Genomic DNA, 19,584 nt, shown 5'->3' on the forward strand with positions numbered 1-19,584 from the left:
TCACTGAGAAGGCCGCACATGCTCAGTTTCATCCTTCAACTGCCTCCTGAGCTGTGATAGGAAGAGCATGGACACGCCCCTTAAATGCATAAAAAAGACACTCCCCTTGAGCTGTCAGCTTGATATAAATCTAGCAGCGCAATGAATGGGCGGATGTCTGGATCCATGTGAGGTACAGGGTTGGTTCTAGATTTGTTAGAAAGAGATTGTCATGTACTATATGATGTCTGATTTTCATTTTTTACATTAATCATGGGATAACCCCTTTAACCCCTTAGGACCCATAAAGTACATGTACGTCATCTCTGGCCGTGACTTAAGGACCAGAGAAGTACATGTACGTCATGGTGATCGGGCAGGTGCAGGAGCTGCGCCCGCCCGATCAGCGGCAGGGGTCCGGTAGTCACTGATAGCCGGACTCCTGCCGCATGCGCCATCATCGATGAAATCACTGATGCCGGCGCATTAACCCCTGCACAGCCACGGTCAGCACTGACCGCGGCACGTGCGATGTCTATGCAGGAAGAAAGCAGCCATCAGGTCCCCACGGTCTTCCGCTGTTTTGGCGAGCGGCCAGAAATGATAGAGGAGGAACAGCGGAGGAAGCGCATGTGGGTGCATCCTATTGTTTCGCAGAGGGCCAGCAAAGGGCAATTTGTTGGTTTGTACTCTGACCTCCGTGCGCACCCTGTGAAGTTCTTTAATTATTGCCACGTCGGGGGCTACCTTCGATCGGCTGTTGGGAGAGTTATGGCCTGCCTTGACTTTCCAGGACACCAACATGCAGCGGAGTGTGTCACCTGAAGAACGTCTCATTATTACTTTAACCCCTTAACGACCTGCGCCATACATGTACGGCACACTGATCGGTCAGGTGCAGGAGCTGCGCCCGTCCGCTCCGCGGCAAGGGTCTGGCAGTCACTGATAGCCGGACCTCTGCTGTATGCGCCGGCATTGGTGAAATCACCGATGCCGCGCAGTAACCCCTGCACGGCTGCGGTCAGCGCGGACCACGGCACGTGCAGGCTTCAGAAGTGTGTAGGGTGTCCATCGGGTCCCTGTGCTGCTGTGACAGGGACCCGATGGTATGTAAGACAGCACGATGCCTTCCTTAGGCATCGCCGTTGCCTTCCGGGAGAGCCTGTGAGATCCAGCTCCCTGGATCTCACAGGCAAGCAGGCTGTAAGTGTATTACAGTGTAATACACTAACAGCCAAAACATAAGTATTGTCATGCATTGTAAAGGGGATCAGACCCCCAAAAGTTGAAGTCCCAGAGTGGGACAAAAAATAAAGCAAAGAAAAATAAAAAGTAAAAAATAAATAAAATTGACCTAACACCTCAGGTGAACACCGTCAAATAAATAAAATAAAAACTGTGCTAAATAAACAATTTTTGTGTCACCTTACATCACTAAAAGTGCAACACCAAGCGATCAAAAAGGAGTATACCCCCAAAAATAGTAATAAAATAACCACCGTAAAAAATTTAAACAGTGTCAAAAAAGCTATTTTTTGTCACTTTAAATCACAAAAAGTGTAATAGCAAGTGATCAAAAAGTCATATGCACCCTATAATAGTACCAATCAAACCGTCATCTCATCCCCCAAAAAATTATCTTCAAAATGAATGTTCTTCCGCGTCTGTTATACCTCTTTCGGACTCTCCCCATTCACGTCCCAGCTAGTTTCTTTGATACTGTACATCGTAACCTTTTCAAATTCATTTGGGCTGGGAGGAACCCGAGACTGACCAGATCCTTGCTCCATGTTACAAGGGACAAGGTAGGATTAGGAATACCTGATCTATGGAAATATTACGTTGCTTCTATGCTCCAACGGGTGGTAGACTAATGCCGACATGCTCCATTTAAAGGGATTGTCCGGGTTCAGAGCTGAACCCGGACATCCCTCCATTTTCACCCCAGCAGTCTCCCTGAAATAAGCATCGGAGCAGTTCATGCTCCGATGCTCTCCTTTGCCCTGCGCTAAATTGCGCAGGGCAAAGGCATTTTTAGGAGTTCCGGTGACATACCGGGGCTCTCCATGGGGCTGACAGGAACCCCGGTGACGTCACCGGCACTGATGGGCGGGATTTAGCTCTGCCCTAGCCAGTAAAACGGCTAGGGCAGAGCTAAAGCCTGCTCATCAGAGCCGGAGACATCACCGAACACACTGGCAGTGTGTTATTGAAAACAAAAAAGCCCATGCCCTTTGCGATTTAGCGCAGGGCACGGGAGTGCATCGGAGCAGGAGATGCTCCGATGCTATCCTCAGGGGGGCTGTCTGGGTGAAAAAAAGGGTATGTCCGGGTTCAGCTCTGAACCCGGACAACCACTTTAAACAATGGGTCTCCACTGAACAACTCTTCCCAGACCCCTCTGGCTCTCCTGCCGTGGACTGGGAGAAAAACCCCTACTACACTTTCCACTCACCCTATCATTGGGCCAACCTTACTTCAATTCCACAAATATCAACACGTCCCCATGATCTCCCCAACAACTTCCCCAATGTTTCCTATCCTGGGACACCCAGACTTCCCAGCAGGTTGTTCTGGGGGCCCCTTCATACAGTGGCGATTGAGTTGTAGGTGTTGAGTACCTTTCTTTAGAACCTCCGGACTGTGGTTCACATATGCTGAACTGTTGGGGTTTTCTGACCCCTGTGCCCTCGGGCCATGGAGATCCAGGCAACTACATAATTTCCTTTCCTCTATCCCCTCCTCCCCGGGCCTTCATAGGTCCCTTACGCCATTTGAAAAAGCGTTTATCGGCTTTTTATTATTTCTTTTGGACTTAGGGTACTTTCACACTAAAGGCAGGACGGATCCGACAGGCTGTTCACCCTGTCGGATCCGTCCTGCCGCTATTTCGCCATGCTGCCAGACTGCCGCTCCGTCCCCATTGACTATAATAGGGACGGGGGGCGGAGCTCCGGCGCATCATGGCAGTGTGCAGTGAGAGGCCGCCGGACTAAAAAGTTGGACATGCAGTACTTTTAGTCCAGAGGCCTCTCGCTGTGCACTGCCGTACTGCGCTGGAGCTCCGTCCCCTGTGCCCATTATAGTCAATGGGGACGGAACGGCAGTCCGGAGGCACAATGAAATAGTGGCAGGACGGATCAGACAGGGAGAACAGCCTGTCAGATCCATCCTGCCGCTAGTGTGAAAGTAGCCTTACCTTTGAGTTTGCTTCACCGGTCCTGCTTGCGCCACTTGGTTATTGCAGCCAGGTCCTGCATCCCAGCTAAATGGAAATTGCCCGTTACACCATCCACTGAGCTTTGGGTTCAGAAAGTGGAAGAGATCCAGAGAATGGAGGAACTAACGATATTTATGAAGAATAACCATAAGGCTTTTGTTACTGCCTGGACTTCTTGGTTTACCTTCCAGGACTCCTCGGAATACCAATCCTTATTGACCTGAAGAGGTTGTCTCTACTCCTGTTACTTGCTCCATCCTATTGCTGTCTTCCCCTACCTTATGTGACCTACCTTTCCTTTTGTGTGTTAGTCTTGTTATTCCCCTCGGTTTGTTTAGTCTATACTGTGATTCCCCCCCTTCCCCTTTACTTCCTTTTATTTGAGTTGGATTAAGTTCTAATGTATCGTGCCGCTCAGAGTGGCTTCACTTCTTTCTCATATAAGTCCTTTAGTCAGATGGTTGTCATACCTTGAATACATTTAGACTTTGATCACAGGATGTAAATGCTTTGTTTATGACTTACCGTTGGCCAGCGCCAACACATCTATCCTGTTACCTGAAGATTAACATGTTGTAACCTTTAATTGTATCTGTAAATACACTTAAATAAAGAATAAAAAAATAAAATAATAATAAGTACTATTAGGGCATTTAGGATACTTTACCAAAAAGTTAATAAAAAGTTTAGTTACTCTAATATTTTTGGGAAGTGCAATAAAAAAAAATTAATAAATACATACAGTACAGACCAAAAGTTTGGACACACCTTCTCATTCAAAGAGTTTTCTTTATTTTCATGACTATGAAAATTGTAGATTCACACTGAAGGCATCAAAACTATGAATTAACACATGTGGAATTATATACATAACAAAAAAGTGTGAAACAACTGAAAATATGTCATATTCTAGGTTCTTCAAAGTAGCCACCTTTTGCTTTGATTACTGCTTTGCACACTCTTGGCATTCTCTTGATGAGCTTCAAGAGGTAGGTACCTGAAATGGTCTTCCAACAGTCTTGAAGGAGTTCCCAGAGATGCTTAGCACTTGTTGGCCCTTTTGCCTTCACTCTGCGGTCCAGCTCACCCCAAACCATCTCGATTGGGTTCAGGTCCGGTGACTGTGGAGGCCAGGTCATGCTGGTTCATGCTGGTTCAGTATGCCTTCAATTTTGAATAAATCCCCAACAGTGTCACCAGCAAAGCACCCCCACACCATCACACCTCCTCCATGCTTCATGGTGGGAACCAGGCATGTAGAGTCCATCCGCTCACCTTTTCTGCGTCACACAAAGACACAGTGGTTGGAACCAAAGATCTCAAATTTGGACTCATCAGACAAAAGCACAGATTTCCACTGGTCTAATGTCCATTCCTTGTGTTCTTTATCCCAAACAAGTCTCTTCTGCTTGTTGCCTGTCCTTAGCAGTGGTTTCCTAGCAGATATTCTACCATGAAGGCCTGATTCACGCAGTCTCCTCTTAGCAGTTGTTCTAGAGATGTGTCTGCTGCTAGAACTCTGTGTGGCATTGACCTGGTCTCTAATCTGAGCTGCTGTTAACCTGCGATTTCTGAGGCTGGTGACTCAGATGAACTTATCCTCCGCAGCAGAGGTGACTCTTGGTCTTCCTTTCCTGGGGCGGTCCGCATGTGAGCCAGTTTCTTTGTAGTGCTTGATGGTTTTTGTGACTGCACTTGGGGACACTTTCAAAGTTTTCCCAATTTTTCGGACTGACTGACCTTAATTTCTTAAAGTAATGATGGCCCCTCGTTTTTCTTTACTTAGCTGCTTTTTTTCTTGCCATAATACAAATTCTAAACAGTCTATTCAGTAGGACTATCAGCTGTGTATCCACCTGACTTCTCCACAATGCAACTGATGGTCCCAACCCCATTTATAAGGCAAGAAATCCCACTTATTAAACCTGACAGGGCACACCTGTGAAGTGAAAACCATTTCATGTGACTACCTCTTGAAGCTCAACAAGAGAATGCCAAGAGTGTGCAAAGCAGTCAATCAAAGCAAAAGGTGGCTATTTTGAAGAACCTAGAATATGACATATTTTCAGTTGTTTCACACTTTTTTGTTATGTATATAATTCCACATGTGTTAATTCATAGTTTTGATGCCTTCAGTGTGAATCTACAATTTTCATAGTCATGAAAATAAAGAAAACTCTTTGAATGAGAAGGTGTGTCCAAACTTTTGGTCTGTGCTGTATATATATATATATATACACACACACACACACACACACATATACATATTACATTTACAACAAGTTTTCAATCCCTTTATGGGATTATTATTTTACAACTTTATATTACACTAATAATGTATTAGCATATTTCTATATGCTAATACATAATGCTCTGCATCAGTATTACACAGGCTTCTGTTAGGGCAACAGTGGAGAGAACATGGAGTGAACAGTCCTGGGGTCCTTCATAGGTCCTCACGGCAGATTGCTCCCCTAGTTTCCGATCAAGTCACTGGGGGACCAGTTACCTGATCCAGGGGGGAGTCACCTTTGATAATGTCACAGCATGGACCATCGATGATCAAATAATTAATAGCTGGGATCGTCACTTCCTCAGACCCCGATTGTGAAATGGCTGTTACTAACAGCAGGTTCTTAGCGCTGGAGCCCAGTGGGTGGTTGTTAGGCCCCATTCACACAGCCATATTTTTGGTCCACATCCAATCCACATTTTTTGCAGATTAGATGCAGACCCATTCATTTCAATGGGTACGCAGAAAATGCGGACAGCACTACGTATGTCCGTTCCGAAGTTCCACAAAAATGATAGAACGTTTCCTATTCTTGTCCATTTTGCATAAAGGAATAGGCATTGTTATAATGGATTCGCAAAAAAAAACCGGATGAAACACGGATGTCATCCATATTTTTTGTGGATCCGCATTTGCAAACCGCAAAATACATATACGGTTATGTGAATGCACCCTTAAGCAGTTGATGAGGTTGTGCTCGACTGCTTCTCCGTTCTGTTCTCCTGATTGTTGCAGGTCCCAGAGTTCAGATACTTATCCCTATCCTATGGGTGGGGGATAAGTTTAAAAGTTAGCACAAACCCTGTAATAATAATCAAGTATACGCCTATAGCTTTCCGAAAGAAAAAACTTAATTTTATATAATTAAAAATCTTGGACAAGCCCAGCAATAGCTTAAAATAAAAATCATCTATTTACTCCTTTCTCCAATACCGTTCTATGCGGCGCTGGTCTGGTCCACCTGTTGCTGCCTGTATACAGCAGTCACCTACCGGCTATGGTGCCCGCTGAACCCCTGAGTGGGCGACATCTTTGAGGACTTGACATCTAATGTACACATACTCCAGATGTGGGGAAGGGGCCAAAACTGCTCCCTTGTGCCTCTTTTAATTGTTGCGCACTCTCCATTGAAACCCGAGCAGAGTGACTTGTGTGAGACACACTGCTCACCTGCACCAAAATTCCTGGTAGCCGGGGCAAAGAAAGGAATATGAATATCATCACAATCTCAATCTTAACCAAGTGCTGAGGGTGGGCGTCGCTATGCCATCATTGTTGATTGGCTGGGAACCTAACAGGAGTAAGAGCTTCCCTGTCCCTGAAGCATAGCTGCTGCTACAGGAATGTTATTTTCATTTTTAAGGGGTACTAAGAGGCACTAAGAAGGCATTTTATCGCACGGGGAGTAGGCTTGAGCGAATCGTTCATAATGGGCATGGCAGTTTTTTTAATAATGGTGGCGCTGTTAAAATGGGATGTCTGTGTAAGGGTGGTGATGCGTGGTCATGGAAGTCTGGGCTTGATGGAGAAGAAAAGAAAACGTCAATAACTCCAATCAGAAGAGAGTCACAGGATTTGCATCAGGTCTGCATAGCGCCTGTGTAGAAATGGTTTGCTAGTAATTAGTCTTTGTTTACTGTTTATCCAGGAACAGTGTGGTGGTAAAATTAAGTCACTTTGTGGTGACAATGTGTGGCCATACTTTGGAGGTACTGTTTGTCTGCTGCACGGTGGTATTTAATTGTAATTATATAATTTAGAGGCTGTACTATGCACTGTGACTCTACTGATCAGCGCCTTTCTCACAGAAAACTGACAGCCACATGCTCTACTTACATACAGTATTGCTCTGCCTATTTTTGCACTAAGAGAAAACACTTGCTGACTACTACTACTGTTGGCACATGTTCTCTCCCTGCACATTGGCACTATGCAGGCAGGGCAGGTTGTACAGTACACCAGACTTTGCTGAGCAAGGATGAGCATGCTGGTCTTTGGGGAGAAAGGAAGAGGAGGCTAGAAAACCCTTCTCCCTGATCACCAGCAGGCACATCTTCTGCCTGCTGTAGTAGGAGCTAAGAGAATGGGGAAGTACATACAGTTTGCATCTGGTCAAAGCTATTCTTTAACATACCCTCCCTTGAGAAAATCCTGCGTATGCCTCTGACCCACAAGATAAAATATATTTTTTTTTTATACACAGTTTATAAAGGGTATATTTAATATGGAAAATGTTGACCATGCTCTAAATTGTTCTTAAAGGGACTCTGAGATTATAAAAATATTTTTTTAACCCCTGCCACACCCCTCACCCCACCATAAAACAGCACCACTGCAGTTCATCTCAATTCAAGTGAATGCAAACCAGACACAGCCAAAGGATGACAGTTGAGACTACTTTCACTGATATTGAGATCCGCATTTTTAAGTGCGTCCTGGGATGCAGAGCAAGACGGATCCGTCATGACTCACAATGTAAGTCAATGGAGATGAATCCTTTTTCTCTGATACAAAAAAAAAAAAACCGTCCCCCATTGACCTACAATTGCTTTAAAAACATATCCGTCATGGCTATTTTAGAGATAATACAACCGGATCCGTTCATAATGGATGCAGACACATGTATTATCATGACGGAAGTGTTTTTGCTCATCCATGATGGATCCAGCAAAAACGCAGATGTGAAAGTAGCACATAAGATAATATACACTTAAGTTTTCAATGTAGATGATTTTTAGTCATATAAAATAATAAAACATTACAAATATCTCCATCTATCCCCCTACCTTACCTTGCCTCAAACACTGTACATCGCAGTTTTCTTGATACGTCACTGCCAAATATTTCAATCTTGAGATGGATTTCCCCTTGAACTTCTTCATCAGGATCAATTTCTGTTAGATTCAGCCAGCCGTTAAATCCTGAGGAAAATGTTATAGCCTTTATATAATATTTATATGAGTTGTAATGATTTTTTTTTAATAATGAGATTTACAAAAGGTGGTTGACTATTAAACAGCATACAATTGATAAAAACAAAGATCTAGTTTTCCTAGAAAGCACCAACAAATATGTAAACCATGCACCATGGAGCAAATTCTCTCAATGGCGAGAGGTCCATATTTATGTCATATTACATGAATTTGCTTATTGAATAGCGGGAATTTTCATGACCATGGAGAGAACATTACTGACAAAAATATGTATGCCACCAGGTACTAGAATTAGAAATTAGACATTAGAAACGTGGCACAGTTTTCTTGATAATTTTGAAGCCAACATACAGAAACAAATGAAAGCAACCTCCATCAGTCCTGTTTTGAGCATGTTGGTTCTGCTTGATTTTTGGTTATCTCTGGGGTCAGTTAAACATTTGGAAACATATCAAAATTCTTATTCCAGATACTACTTGGGACTTGTTATTCTTTCTCGGTGGATTTCTTATTTACAAGTAGAGCATTACATGCATGATGTTTTTGAAAAATGGAGGTGGAGTGAGTACGCTAGATGGAAAATGGTGCAGAAGTGCTTTGCCTGCAGTCTGTATGAATTTTGTCACCAAAACTAATGCCTAAAGCACGGAAAAACTAGCTGTATTTTGAGAAAATTGTGTACTCCACTCCTACATCTGTATACCGTTCTAAAATAAAATGCAATGTTTTTGGACCTGAAGTATTTTTTTTTAATTGCAAAGTATTAATTATAGGACTATCCTTTTTTTTAATACTATAACATTTCAAAGCCATTAAACATGCCAATGTTGCCCTATAACAATTCTAAAGATGGGAACAGTTTTGTAGCACCCAGAAACCCCTAACTGGTAGCAGAAGCGGCCACACATCTGTTATTTCAGTGAATTCTCTCTGCCTGCAACTACCACTACCTAGAGCTTCTTATGCACAGATTTACAGATCTACCTGTAGTACTGAATGCAACAAGAGCTGTATAAATCCAAATGCAGGGAGGTCCTCCTAGTGGCTGCAGGTAGCCAGAATTTTATCATGTATCTGTATGAAGAGAGAAGCTATAGCTATAATGTAATAATTTTTAAAGGAGGAGGGTGGGTGAGGTTGGCAACCTTCCCCTCTGGGGAAGACCTGCAAAGACAAGTATACCTACCTGGTTCCCAACGCTAGCTCCCAGTTCTTTCTTTCTTCAGTCTTGGCTGCTCCCCTGCACGCCCAGCATTTAAATTTCTGTTGTGACGCTGGTGCAGCCAATCGCTATCTGCAGTGGTGACCATTTGACACGACGAAGGGGACTACGTCACCATTGCGGCCAGAGGTTTGCTGCATCTGCATTAAAATGGCTAAATGTATGTAAGGGGTCAGTTCTTAAAAGGAATGTGTGAGCTCCGAAACACCCGCCAAAGTTGAGAAAGTGATAAATAGTGTAAGCCTGTTTAAGGATAAAATTGCATAACTGGACTTGGCGTCACTTACACTATACACCACTTACTGTAGATTAGGGGATGTTTTGGAGATAACAGACTCCCTCTAAAGGATCTTTTTGGCGCTGACTGGCTCCCTTCTCTATGATTATGGAAGGATTCAGGTGTACACAATTGCAACCTTAAATAAGGCATTTTTACACCAGTCACTTCTGAGGCAACTAGCATATAGTTCCAACAGTCTCTCAATGACGGCATTGACGTAAAGCTGTTGATAAATTCCACCCAGATTCTTGCAAACAATGGTTATGACTACTTGCTTCAACACAAGCCAGTCTGTGAGGCCTAATCCATTACTGGTGAGGTGTAGTTGCTACTAGATATTTCCAGAGTAACAGAACTTCCAGTTGGCGAAAGTTGCTTTTGCCAACATATACAGCGAGGAACAGAAGTATTTAAACACCCTGCGATTTTGTAAGTTCTCCCACATAGAAATCATGGAGGGGTCTGAAATTCACATTGTAGGTGAATTCCCACTCTGAGAGACAGAATGAAAAAATAAATAAATCAGGAAATCACATTGCATGATTTTTAAAGCATTTATTTGTCTTGCACTGCTAAACATAAGTATTTGAAAACCTGAGAAACAGCAAGAATTCTGGCTCTCAAAGACCTGTTACTGTGCCTTTAAAAAGTCCACTTCTACTCCACTCATTAATATAACTTAGTAGCATCTGTCTGAGCTCTTTGAAGACACCTGTCCACCCCACAGTCAGTCAGACACCAATTACTACCATGGGCAAGACCAAAGAGCAGTCAAAAGACAACAGAGAAAAAATTGTGGACTTCCACAAGGCTGGAAAGGGCTACGGGGCAATTGCCAAGCAGCTTGGTGAAAATCGATCAACTGTTGGAGCAATTGTTAGAAAATGGAAGAGACTAAAGACGACTGTCAGTCTCCCTCGGACTGGGGCTCCATGCAAAATCTCACATCGTGGGATATCACTGATAATAAGAAAGGTGAGGAATCAGACCAGAACTACAAGGGGGGAGCTGATCAATGACATGAAGAGAGCTGGGACCACAGTTTCAAAGGTCACTGTCAGTAGAACATTGCGCCGCCATGGTTTCAAATCATGCATTACACAGAAGGTTCCCCTGCTCAAATCATCACATGTCCAGGCCCGTCTGAAGTTTGCCAATGACTATCTGGATGATCCAGAGGAGGCATGGGAGAAAGTCATGTGGTCAGATGAGACCAAAGTAGAACTTTTTGGTCTAAACTTCACCCGTCGTGTTTGGCGGAAAAAGAAGGATGAGTTGCACCCCAAGAACACCATCCCTACTGTGAAGCATGAGGGTGGTAACATCATGCTTTGGGGGTGCTTTTCTGCGAAGGGGACAGGACGACTGCACTGTATTAAGGAGAGGATAATTGGGGCCATTTATTGTGAGATTTTGAGGAACAACCTCCTTCCCTCAGTCAGAGCATTGAAGATGAATCGTGGCTGGGTCTTCCAACATGACAACGACCCAAAGCACACAGCCAGGATAACCAAGGAGTGGCTCCGTAAGAAGCATATAAAGGTTCTGGAGTGGCCTAGCCAGTCTCCAGACCTAAATTCAATAGAACATCTTTGGAGGGAGCTGAAAATCTGTGTTGCTCATTAATGGCCCAGAAACCTGACAGATCTAGAGATCTGTGTAGAGGAGTGGGCCAAAATCCTTGTTGCAGTGTGTGCAAACCTGATCAAGAACTACAGGAAACGTTAGACCTCTGTAATTGAAAACAAAGGCTTTTGTACCAAATATTAACACAGATTTTTTCAGGTGTTCAAATACTTATGTTCAGCAATGCAAGACAAATAAAGTCTTCAAAAATCATACAATGTGATTTCCTGATTTTTGATTTTTTTATTCTCTCAGAGTGGGAATGCACCTACAATGTGAATTTCAGACCCCTCCATGATTTCTAAGTGGGAGAACTTGCAAAATCGCAGTGTGTTTAAATACTTCTGTTCCTCACTGCAAATATATCGACTTGTTTTCTTGAAGAGTTGTATTCCAATGTTCTTTAGGCCGAATGCACACGGCCGTTGTTCACGGCCATGAGCGGTCCGTGGAACCGCGGCCTGGATTCCTGCTGAGTGCAGGAGCGCACGGCGTCATTGGCTGCTATGACGCCGTGCGCTCCCTGCTGCCGCCGCAATACAGTAATACACTGGTATAGATCATACCAGTGTATTACTGTACTGTGGCGGCAGCAGGGAGCGCACGGCGTCATAGCAACCAATGACGCCGTGCGCTCCTGCACTCAGCAGGAATCCAGACCGCGGTTCCACAGACCGCTCACGGCCGTGAACAACGGCCGTGTGCATTCGGCCTTAGTATGATGCATTCTACTGGTAATGATAGTCTATGAAAATGGCTTTAAAGGATTTATTTTCTCTCTATTTTCTTTGGATACAGTTTCCACCCAAAATATACTTGTAGGCCAATTGACTAAAGATTGCTGTAGTAGGTGAAATATGATTGTGGACCCCATGATGTAACAGATGTGGATGATAACAAATAGCTGTAGCGCAGCCTCTGATAAGAATATCTACTCATTAGAAGTAGTGCCCACATATTACTGACCAAGTAGTAGGGGTGGGCGATATGGCCTGAAATCTATATTGCAATATAATTTTAAGCACGTGCGATATATAGCGCAATATATTCTATATTTCGGGGGGGGGGGGGGGGAGGGGGTTACTTATTTTTTAACTTTTTGTTTAATAACTATTAGCCTCCTTAGGGGCTAGAACCTGGGATCTTTTCATCCCTTGTCCTATTCACACTACTAGAGCTCTATTAGGGTGAATAGGACTTCACACTCTCTCTGCTGAGCAGCAGGGAGCCGACTATGGCAGCCAGGGTATCCTGGCTGCCATGGTAACCGATCAGATCCCCGTGATTACACTGCTGGGGCTCCGATCAGAAGCTGCCACCCTGGGGCCACTGCCACCAATGATTTAATCGTGTGGAGGGGGGGGGGGGGCGTAATTAATATAATACTTTGAAGAGGGGGAGTAGAAGGGAGGGACTGTGGCCACTGCGCCACCAATAAATATAGTTAATTTGCCCGAATACAAACGTAGCCTGCATATGCCGGCCATATCTCATACCTGGCCTCTATTACTGCGCGCCATGATCCTCCGCAATTAACCCCTCAGGACCTGAGGGATTAATTGCGGCAGATCACGGTGCACAGTAATAGAGGCCAGGTATGGGATATGGCCAGCATATGCATGCTACGTTTGTATTCAGTCTCTCCCCTCCTCCTCCTCTCTGTTCTCATCGGTGGCGGAGTGGCCACAGTCCCTCCCCTCCTCCTCCTCCTCTCTGTTCTCATTGGTAGTGCAGTGGCCACAGTCCCTCCCCTCCTCCTCCTTGCCTGTTCTCATTGGTGGTCAGCGGCAGCCGCACACAGTGGGGAGGGAGGGACTCCCTCCTTCTCCACTGTGCCGGCTCAGGAGAACATGGTGATTGCCGAGAGCGGCGCATGTCATGTTCTACTGTGATCTGCGATATGGCGATATAAACAAAATCTCTATCGTTGGCCAGATTTATATTGTTTATATCGCATATCATCTATATCACCCACCCCTACCAAGTAGTATATGAAAACTCCTATAGACACTTATAAAATCTCTTGTTTCTTTTTCATGCATTATAGACATACAGACGTGGACAAAATTGTTGGTACCCTTTGGTCAATGAAAGAAAAAGTCACAATGGTCACAGAAATAACTTTAATCTGACAAAAGTAATAATAAATTAAAATTCTATAAATGTTAACCAATGAAAGTCAGACATTGTTTTTCAACCATGCTTCAACAGAATTATGTAAAAAAATAAACTCATGAAACAGGCATGGACAAAAATGATGGTACCCCTAACTTAATATTTTGTTGCGCAACCTTTTGAGGCAATCACTGCAATCAAACGCTTCCTGTAACTGTCAATGAGACATCTGCACCTCTCAGCAGGTATTTTGGCCCACTCCTCATGAGCAAACTGCTCCAGTTGTGTCCGGTTTGAAGGGTGCCTTTTCCAGACTGCATGTTTCAGCTCCTTCCAAAGATGCTCAATAGGATTGAGGTCAGGGCTCATAGAAGGCCACTTTAGAATAGTCCAATTTTTTCCTCTTAGCCATTCTTGGGTGTTTTTAGCGGTGTGTTTTGGGTCATTGTCCTGTTGCAAGACCCATGACCTGCGACTGAGACCAAGCTTTCTGACACTGGCTAGTACATTTCTCTCTAGAATTCCTTGATAGTCTTGAGATTTCATTGTACCCTGCACAGATTCAAGACACCCTGTGCCAGACGCAGCAAAGCAGCCCCAGAACATAACAGAGCCTCCTCCATGTTTCACAGTAGGGACAGTGTTCTTTTCTTGATATGCTTCATTTTTTCGTCTGTGAACATACAGCTGATGTGCCTTGGCAAAAACTTCGATTTTTGTCTCATCTGTCCACAGGACATTCTCCCAGAAGCTTTGTGGCTTGTCAACATGTAGTTTGGCATATTCCAGTCTTGCTTTTTTATGATTCGTTTTCAACAATGGTGTCCTCCTTGGTCGTCTCCCATGTAGTCCACTTTGGCTCAAACAACGACGGATGGTGCGATCTGACACTGATGTTCCTTGAGCATGAAGTTCACCTTGAATCTCTTTAGAAGTCTTTCTAGGCTCTTTTGTTACCATTCGGATTATCCGTCTCTTAGATTTGTCATCAATTTTCCTCCTGCGGCCACGTCCAGGGAGGTTGGCTACAGTCCCATGGATCTTAAACTTATGAATAATATGTGCAACTGTACTCACAGGAACATCTAGTTGCTTGGAGATGGTCTTATAGCCTTTACCTTTAACATGCTTGTCTATAATTTTCTTTCTGATCTCTTGAGACAGCTCTTTCCTTTGCTTCCTCTGGTCCATGTCGAGTGTGGTACACACCATATCACCAAACAACACAGTGATTACCTGGAGCCATATATATAGGCCCAATGGCTGATTACAAGGTTGTAGACACCTGTGATGCTAATTAGTGGACACACCTTGAATTAACATGTCCCTTTGGTCACATTATGTTCTGTGTTTTCTAGGGGTACCATCATTTTTGTCCATGCCTGTTTCATGAGTTTATTTTTTTACATAATTCTGTTGAAGCATGGTTGAAAAACAATGTCTGACTTTCATTGGTTAACATTTATAGAATTTTAATTTATTATTACTTTTGTCAGATTAAAGTTATTTCTGTGACCATTGTGACTTTTTCTTTCATTGACCAAAGGGTACCAACAATTTTGTCCACGTCTGTAACTCTAACAGAGCGGACTGGCAAATTGATCCATTATGCACCAGCAGTGCCACAGGTCTCCTCTGCATCCACACTCATTAAATATCAACCTTGACTAGTATAGACTCATACCGATTTCTATCTGCCAAGAATTTTAAGCATGTTAGTAGTCCAGTGCCAGGGATTAATTTATAGTTTGGATCATTGCCAGGAATCCTTGTAAATTTGTTGTATGTTTGCATGGCATAACAAATACATTTATAACTAGGGTAACATCTTGTAATCTAGGTAGATTTTTATGATACCAGTGTAAAATTCAATAATATTTGCTATGTCAAATGTTAACAAAATAAACCAAATAGGCATTTCTTTGCTTCTATGATTTCAAAGAGCACTTATTTCTAGGACATTTGGATTTGACAGACTAACCTTTACAGGTTACCACTGAATACACAGTGTGCTGGTCTTAATAACACTGAAGGCTGTGTAAGAAGACAGGTCATAGAAATGTGTAACATTCTGAGAAGACAGTCTGTTCTTTGTTCAGACAGTGATTCTCTTTAGTTTGGCTTTATGACTGAAGCTTATGTTAGATGATATATGACAAAAACTTTCCATAAGTCTAAGATCCTGTACACACCACTAGGATTTGTCATCTGGTTTCTGTTGACAATAGATGGCAAAAATAGCTGCGTCATTTTTTCAGTAAAAAAAAAAAAAACTTTTATGGAATTCTGTTCAATTCATTCTAATTTCAAGTGTACGTAAACATTTATATAATGAATTAAAATGGGGACTCACATCTCTGATGTGAGATACACTCTTTCCCTTTTTTCTGATCACTTTTGTAAACCTACACTTCTAGTACCCACTTCAGTTGTGACTTGGCATTCCTACCACTCATTGTTTCCCCAATAAGTCACATCTACATATTCCTTCCCTTGTGCTTCTAGCTCTATTCTCATCCTATTCCTTTCCCTTTTTTCCTTCAACTAATCACTTAAACACCCTTTTCCTTTTTCTCCCTTATACCCCCGCTTTTCCCTCCCTTTTTTTCTTCTTCTTCCTCCCTCTCTCTTTCCTCCCCTCCTCTTATCTTGTCCCACTCACTTAACACCAGTCAGAGATGAACACTTTGAAAATTGGATCCCTAAACGTCCGGGGATTAAGCACACCCCAAAAGAGATGACAGATCCTCTACCACATGCATAAGCAGAAAGTTAAAATACTGCTTTTGCAAGAGACACATTTCAGGGCGGGACACGTGCCGGCCCTCCGTGCAAGTGGTACCATAATCCGAGCCCTGATTCACGATCTAGAGGTGTCTCAATAGCACTACACCACTCCCTTAAGGGAGTGGTGGTGGACGTCAGAATGGACGGAGAGGGGCTCTACATTTTCCTTAAACTAAAGATCAAGTCAACCCTATTCATAGTAGTAAACTGGTATCTGCCTAACAAAATGCAGCTCTATACCTGCAGATCATACTTAAACCAAGTGGCCGACTTCATAAAGGGACAGGTGATAATCGGTGGAGACTACAACTTTACACTTAATCCACTCCTGGATTCCACTACAAGTCGGAACACTGCCCCCACTGGCAATTAAGATCTCTACTCTCTCATATCCACTCTCTTCAGCTAATAGATGTCTGGCGGATCCTTAATCCACAAGGTAAAGACTATAAATTTTTCTCCACACCTCATCAGTCATATAGTCGTATAGACCTCTTCCTCGTCAGCCATCACACTCTAGCTTGGAATCCACAGGCCTCTATTGGGGACATCTTGTTTTCCGACCACGCACGGATATATTTTGCAGTAGAGCTCCCTGATGCGACATTTAAACCATGGAATTGGAGATTAAATGATGATCTTCTTAAAGACGTGGTATGCACGGCAGACATCCAAAACAAAGTTAGTGAATTCCTACAGATACATGCTACCGACAACACTCCCCTCCCAATACAATAGGAGACACTGAAGTGAGTTCTTAGGGAAATCTTTATAAAACATGGCACTAAATTGAAAAAAGAAAAAGCACTTAAACTCTCTAACCTCCTAGCACAAGCACATGACCTAGAAACACAGCATAAACAAACACTTTCCACCACTACCCACGTAGAATTGCTCAAAGTCAGAGACTCTACCAAAACCCTGATAGATCAGCAATACAGGAAATTTTGCGACCAAGGAAAACTTTTCTTTTATGAATTTTCCAATAAATGCAGTAGGCCACTAGCCCATTTATTACACCCTAGAGCGTCCCGAACTTTTTATCTCCCACTTAAAAAAAAAGCAATGGTAAGGATACACACAATCCTACAGAGATATTAGAGGTGTTCCGAGAATACTACTCGAAATTATACAATCTCAAATGCCAGTTCGCAGATATGTCACCTGCCTCCTTAGTAGGCGGGTTTCAGAAGCAGATAGAGAAAGGTTGGACTTCGACATTGCTGAAGGGGACGTTAAGGCTATCATTAAGAACTCAGCGTCTGGGAGGTTCCCGGGACCAGACGGTTTTACTACAGCCTTCTACAAACAATTTAGTGACCTCTTTTCTCCCTTCCTTTCAAAAGTCTTCAATAGCATTGGCCCAGAATCTCCATTCCCTAAGCAATCACTTGAGGCCCACATTAGTGCATTACCTAAATCTGGGAAAGATCACTTCTTGTCGTCCAATTTCAAACCAATCTCTTTGATCAATATTGAAGTCAAATTATACTCCAAGATCCTTGCAGATACTGTATATTAGCACCTATAATTCCAGATATAATACATACGGACCAAGTTGGCTTTGTACGCAGAAGGGAGGCACGAGATAATACGATTAAAACCCTGATACTCACCAACATAGCGAGAGACAATTCATCCCCCTATGCCTATTATCAGTTGATGCCGAAAAGGCATTTAATAGGGTGCATTGGACTTTCCTAGACTCTACTCTGAAACAAATCGGGCTAGGGCCTAGGTTTTTAAACAGCATCCGTGCTTTATACTCAAATCCCACAGTGAAAGTGAGAGTTAACGGGCTACTGTCTTCGCCCATACCGATTCAGCCCACTGTCTCCACTGTTATATGTTCTAGTGATGGAACATTTAGCCAACGCACTTCGTAATAATCCATCAATACATGGTCTCATGATTAAAAACACACAATACAAAACAGCATTATATGCAGATGATCTCCTGCTATATGTCACTTAACCTCACATATCCCTCCCCTCGATACTAAGCGAATTTGAACGGTTTGGCCATTTAAGTAATTCCAAAGTTAAATGCACAAAATCCGAAATGCCTAACATAAGTTTGCCAAACTCCTTAGCTCATTTCAGTTTAGACATCAGCCCTCCGCTCTTAAATATTTAGGAATATTTATTCCAGCTGACAGAAATCAATTATTTAACCTAAATTATCTGCCCCTATTAGACAAGACGTTGAAAGAACTTGCGGCCTTCAACAAAAAGGAATTGTCATGGTTTGGGCGAATAAATGCCCTAAAAATGGACATTCTGCCCAAGTACCTTTATCTCTTCCAGACCTCAAACTATATCACACAGCGGCGTCCATTACCAGAATACTAGATTGGCAACATAATGTAACTACGAAGCAATGGATGGGACTAGAGCAAAATCTTTGTTCTCTCCTACTTAAACACATTCCATGGATTGCACCTGAGGTCCGTCCACAAATAAGCGGACAGAACACTCTGTTGCGACAAACACTCAAACTATGGAATTCCTTGACTCATAGGGGTATTTGCGTTAGAAGACTGAGTCCACTCACCCCAATTTTCCACAACCCTGCCTTCGCTGCTTGCATGAACGGGGATTTTTTTCTCGGTTTGAGAACTATAGTAGACCCCCGTTTCCACCATCTCCTGTCGGGAAATCCTTTCCCTCCACTTTCCACGATATCTGCAAAATTCCCTAATACACGGATATCCTGGCTAGAATATGAACAATTAAAATCATTTGTTTTATCCAGGGGGGAGCAGTGCTCTTTCGGAGCTACTTTAAATGAGACTGAAAAGCTGTTTACCATGTCTTCTCCACGGACTCACCTAATCTCTCAGCTGTACCAGAATTTGCTGACAGACTTACACAAAGATACCCTTAGCTTTATTGCTGGTTGGGAACAGGAATTAGGAACTAACATAGAACGCTCTGATCAACATAAAGCATTTTTATTTTCACACAAGCTTTTTATGGAATGTTCTGCTCAGGAAAAAAACTACAAGATTTTGTCACGTTGGTACAGATACCCAGTTAGACTACATAGAATATTTCCTACTGTCCTGGATTCCTGATGGCGATGCAACAAAGAAAAAGGCACAATGCTACATATTTGGTGGGGTTGTGA

General features: G+C 43.1%; 1 protein-coding gene across 2 annotated transcripts in view; it reads right to left on the reverse strand.

The window, feature by feature from the left end:
- Positions 1-19,584, reverse strand: part of LOC122931939 (ras GTPase-activating protein 4-like) — a 173,178-nt gene that overhangs the window by 86,619 nt on the left and 66,975 nt on the right. For both annotated transcript variants that reach the window (XM_044286030.1, XM_044286031.1), the window contains exon 5: positions 8,284-8,413. In XM_044286030.1, coding sequence (XP_044141965.1) covers positions 8,284-8,413 — 130 coding nt within the window. The remainder of the gene's footprint in view (positions 1-8,283; positions 8,414-19,584) is intronic.

This window comes from Bufo gargarizans, chromosome 3 (genome assembly GCF_014858855.1).
Source record: "Bufo gargarizans isolate SCDJY-AF-19 chromosome 3, ASM1485885v1, whole genome shotgun sequence".
Classification (NCBI taxonomy): Eukaryota; Metazoa; Chordata; class Amphibia; order Anura; family Bufonidae; genus Bufo; species Bufo gargarizans.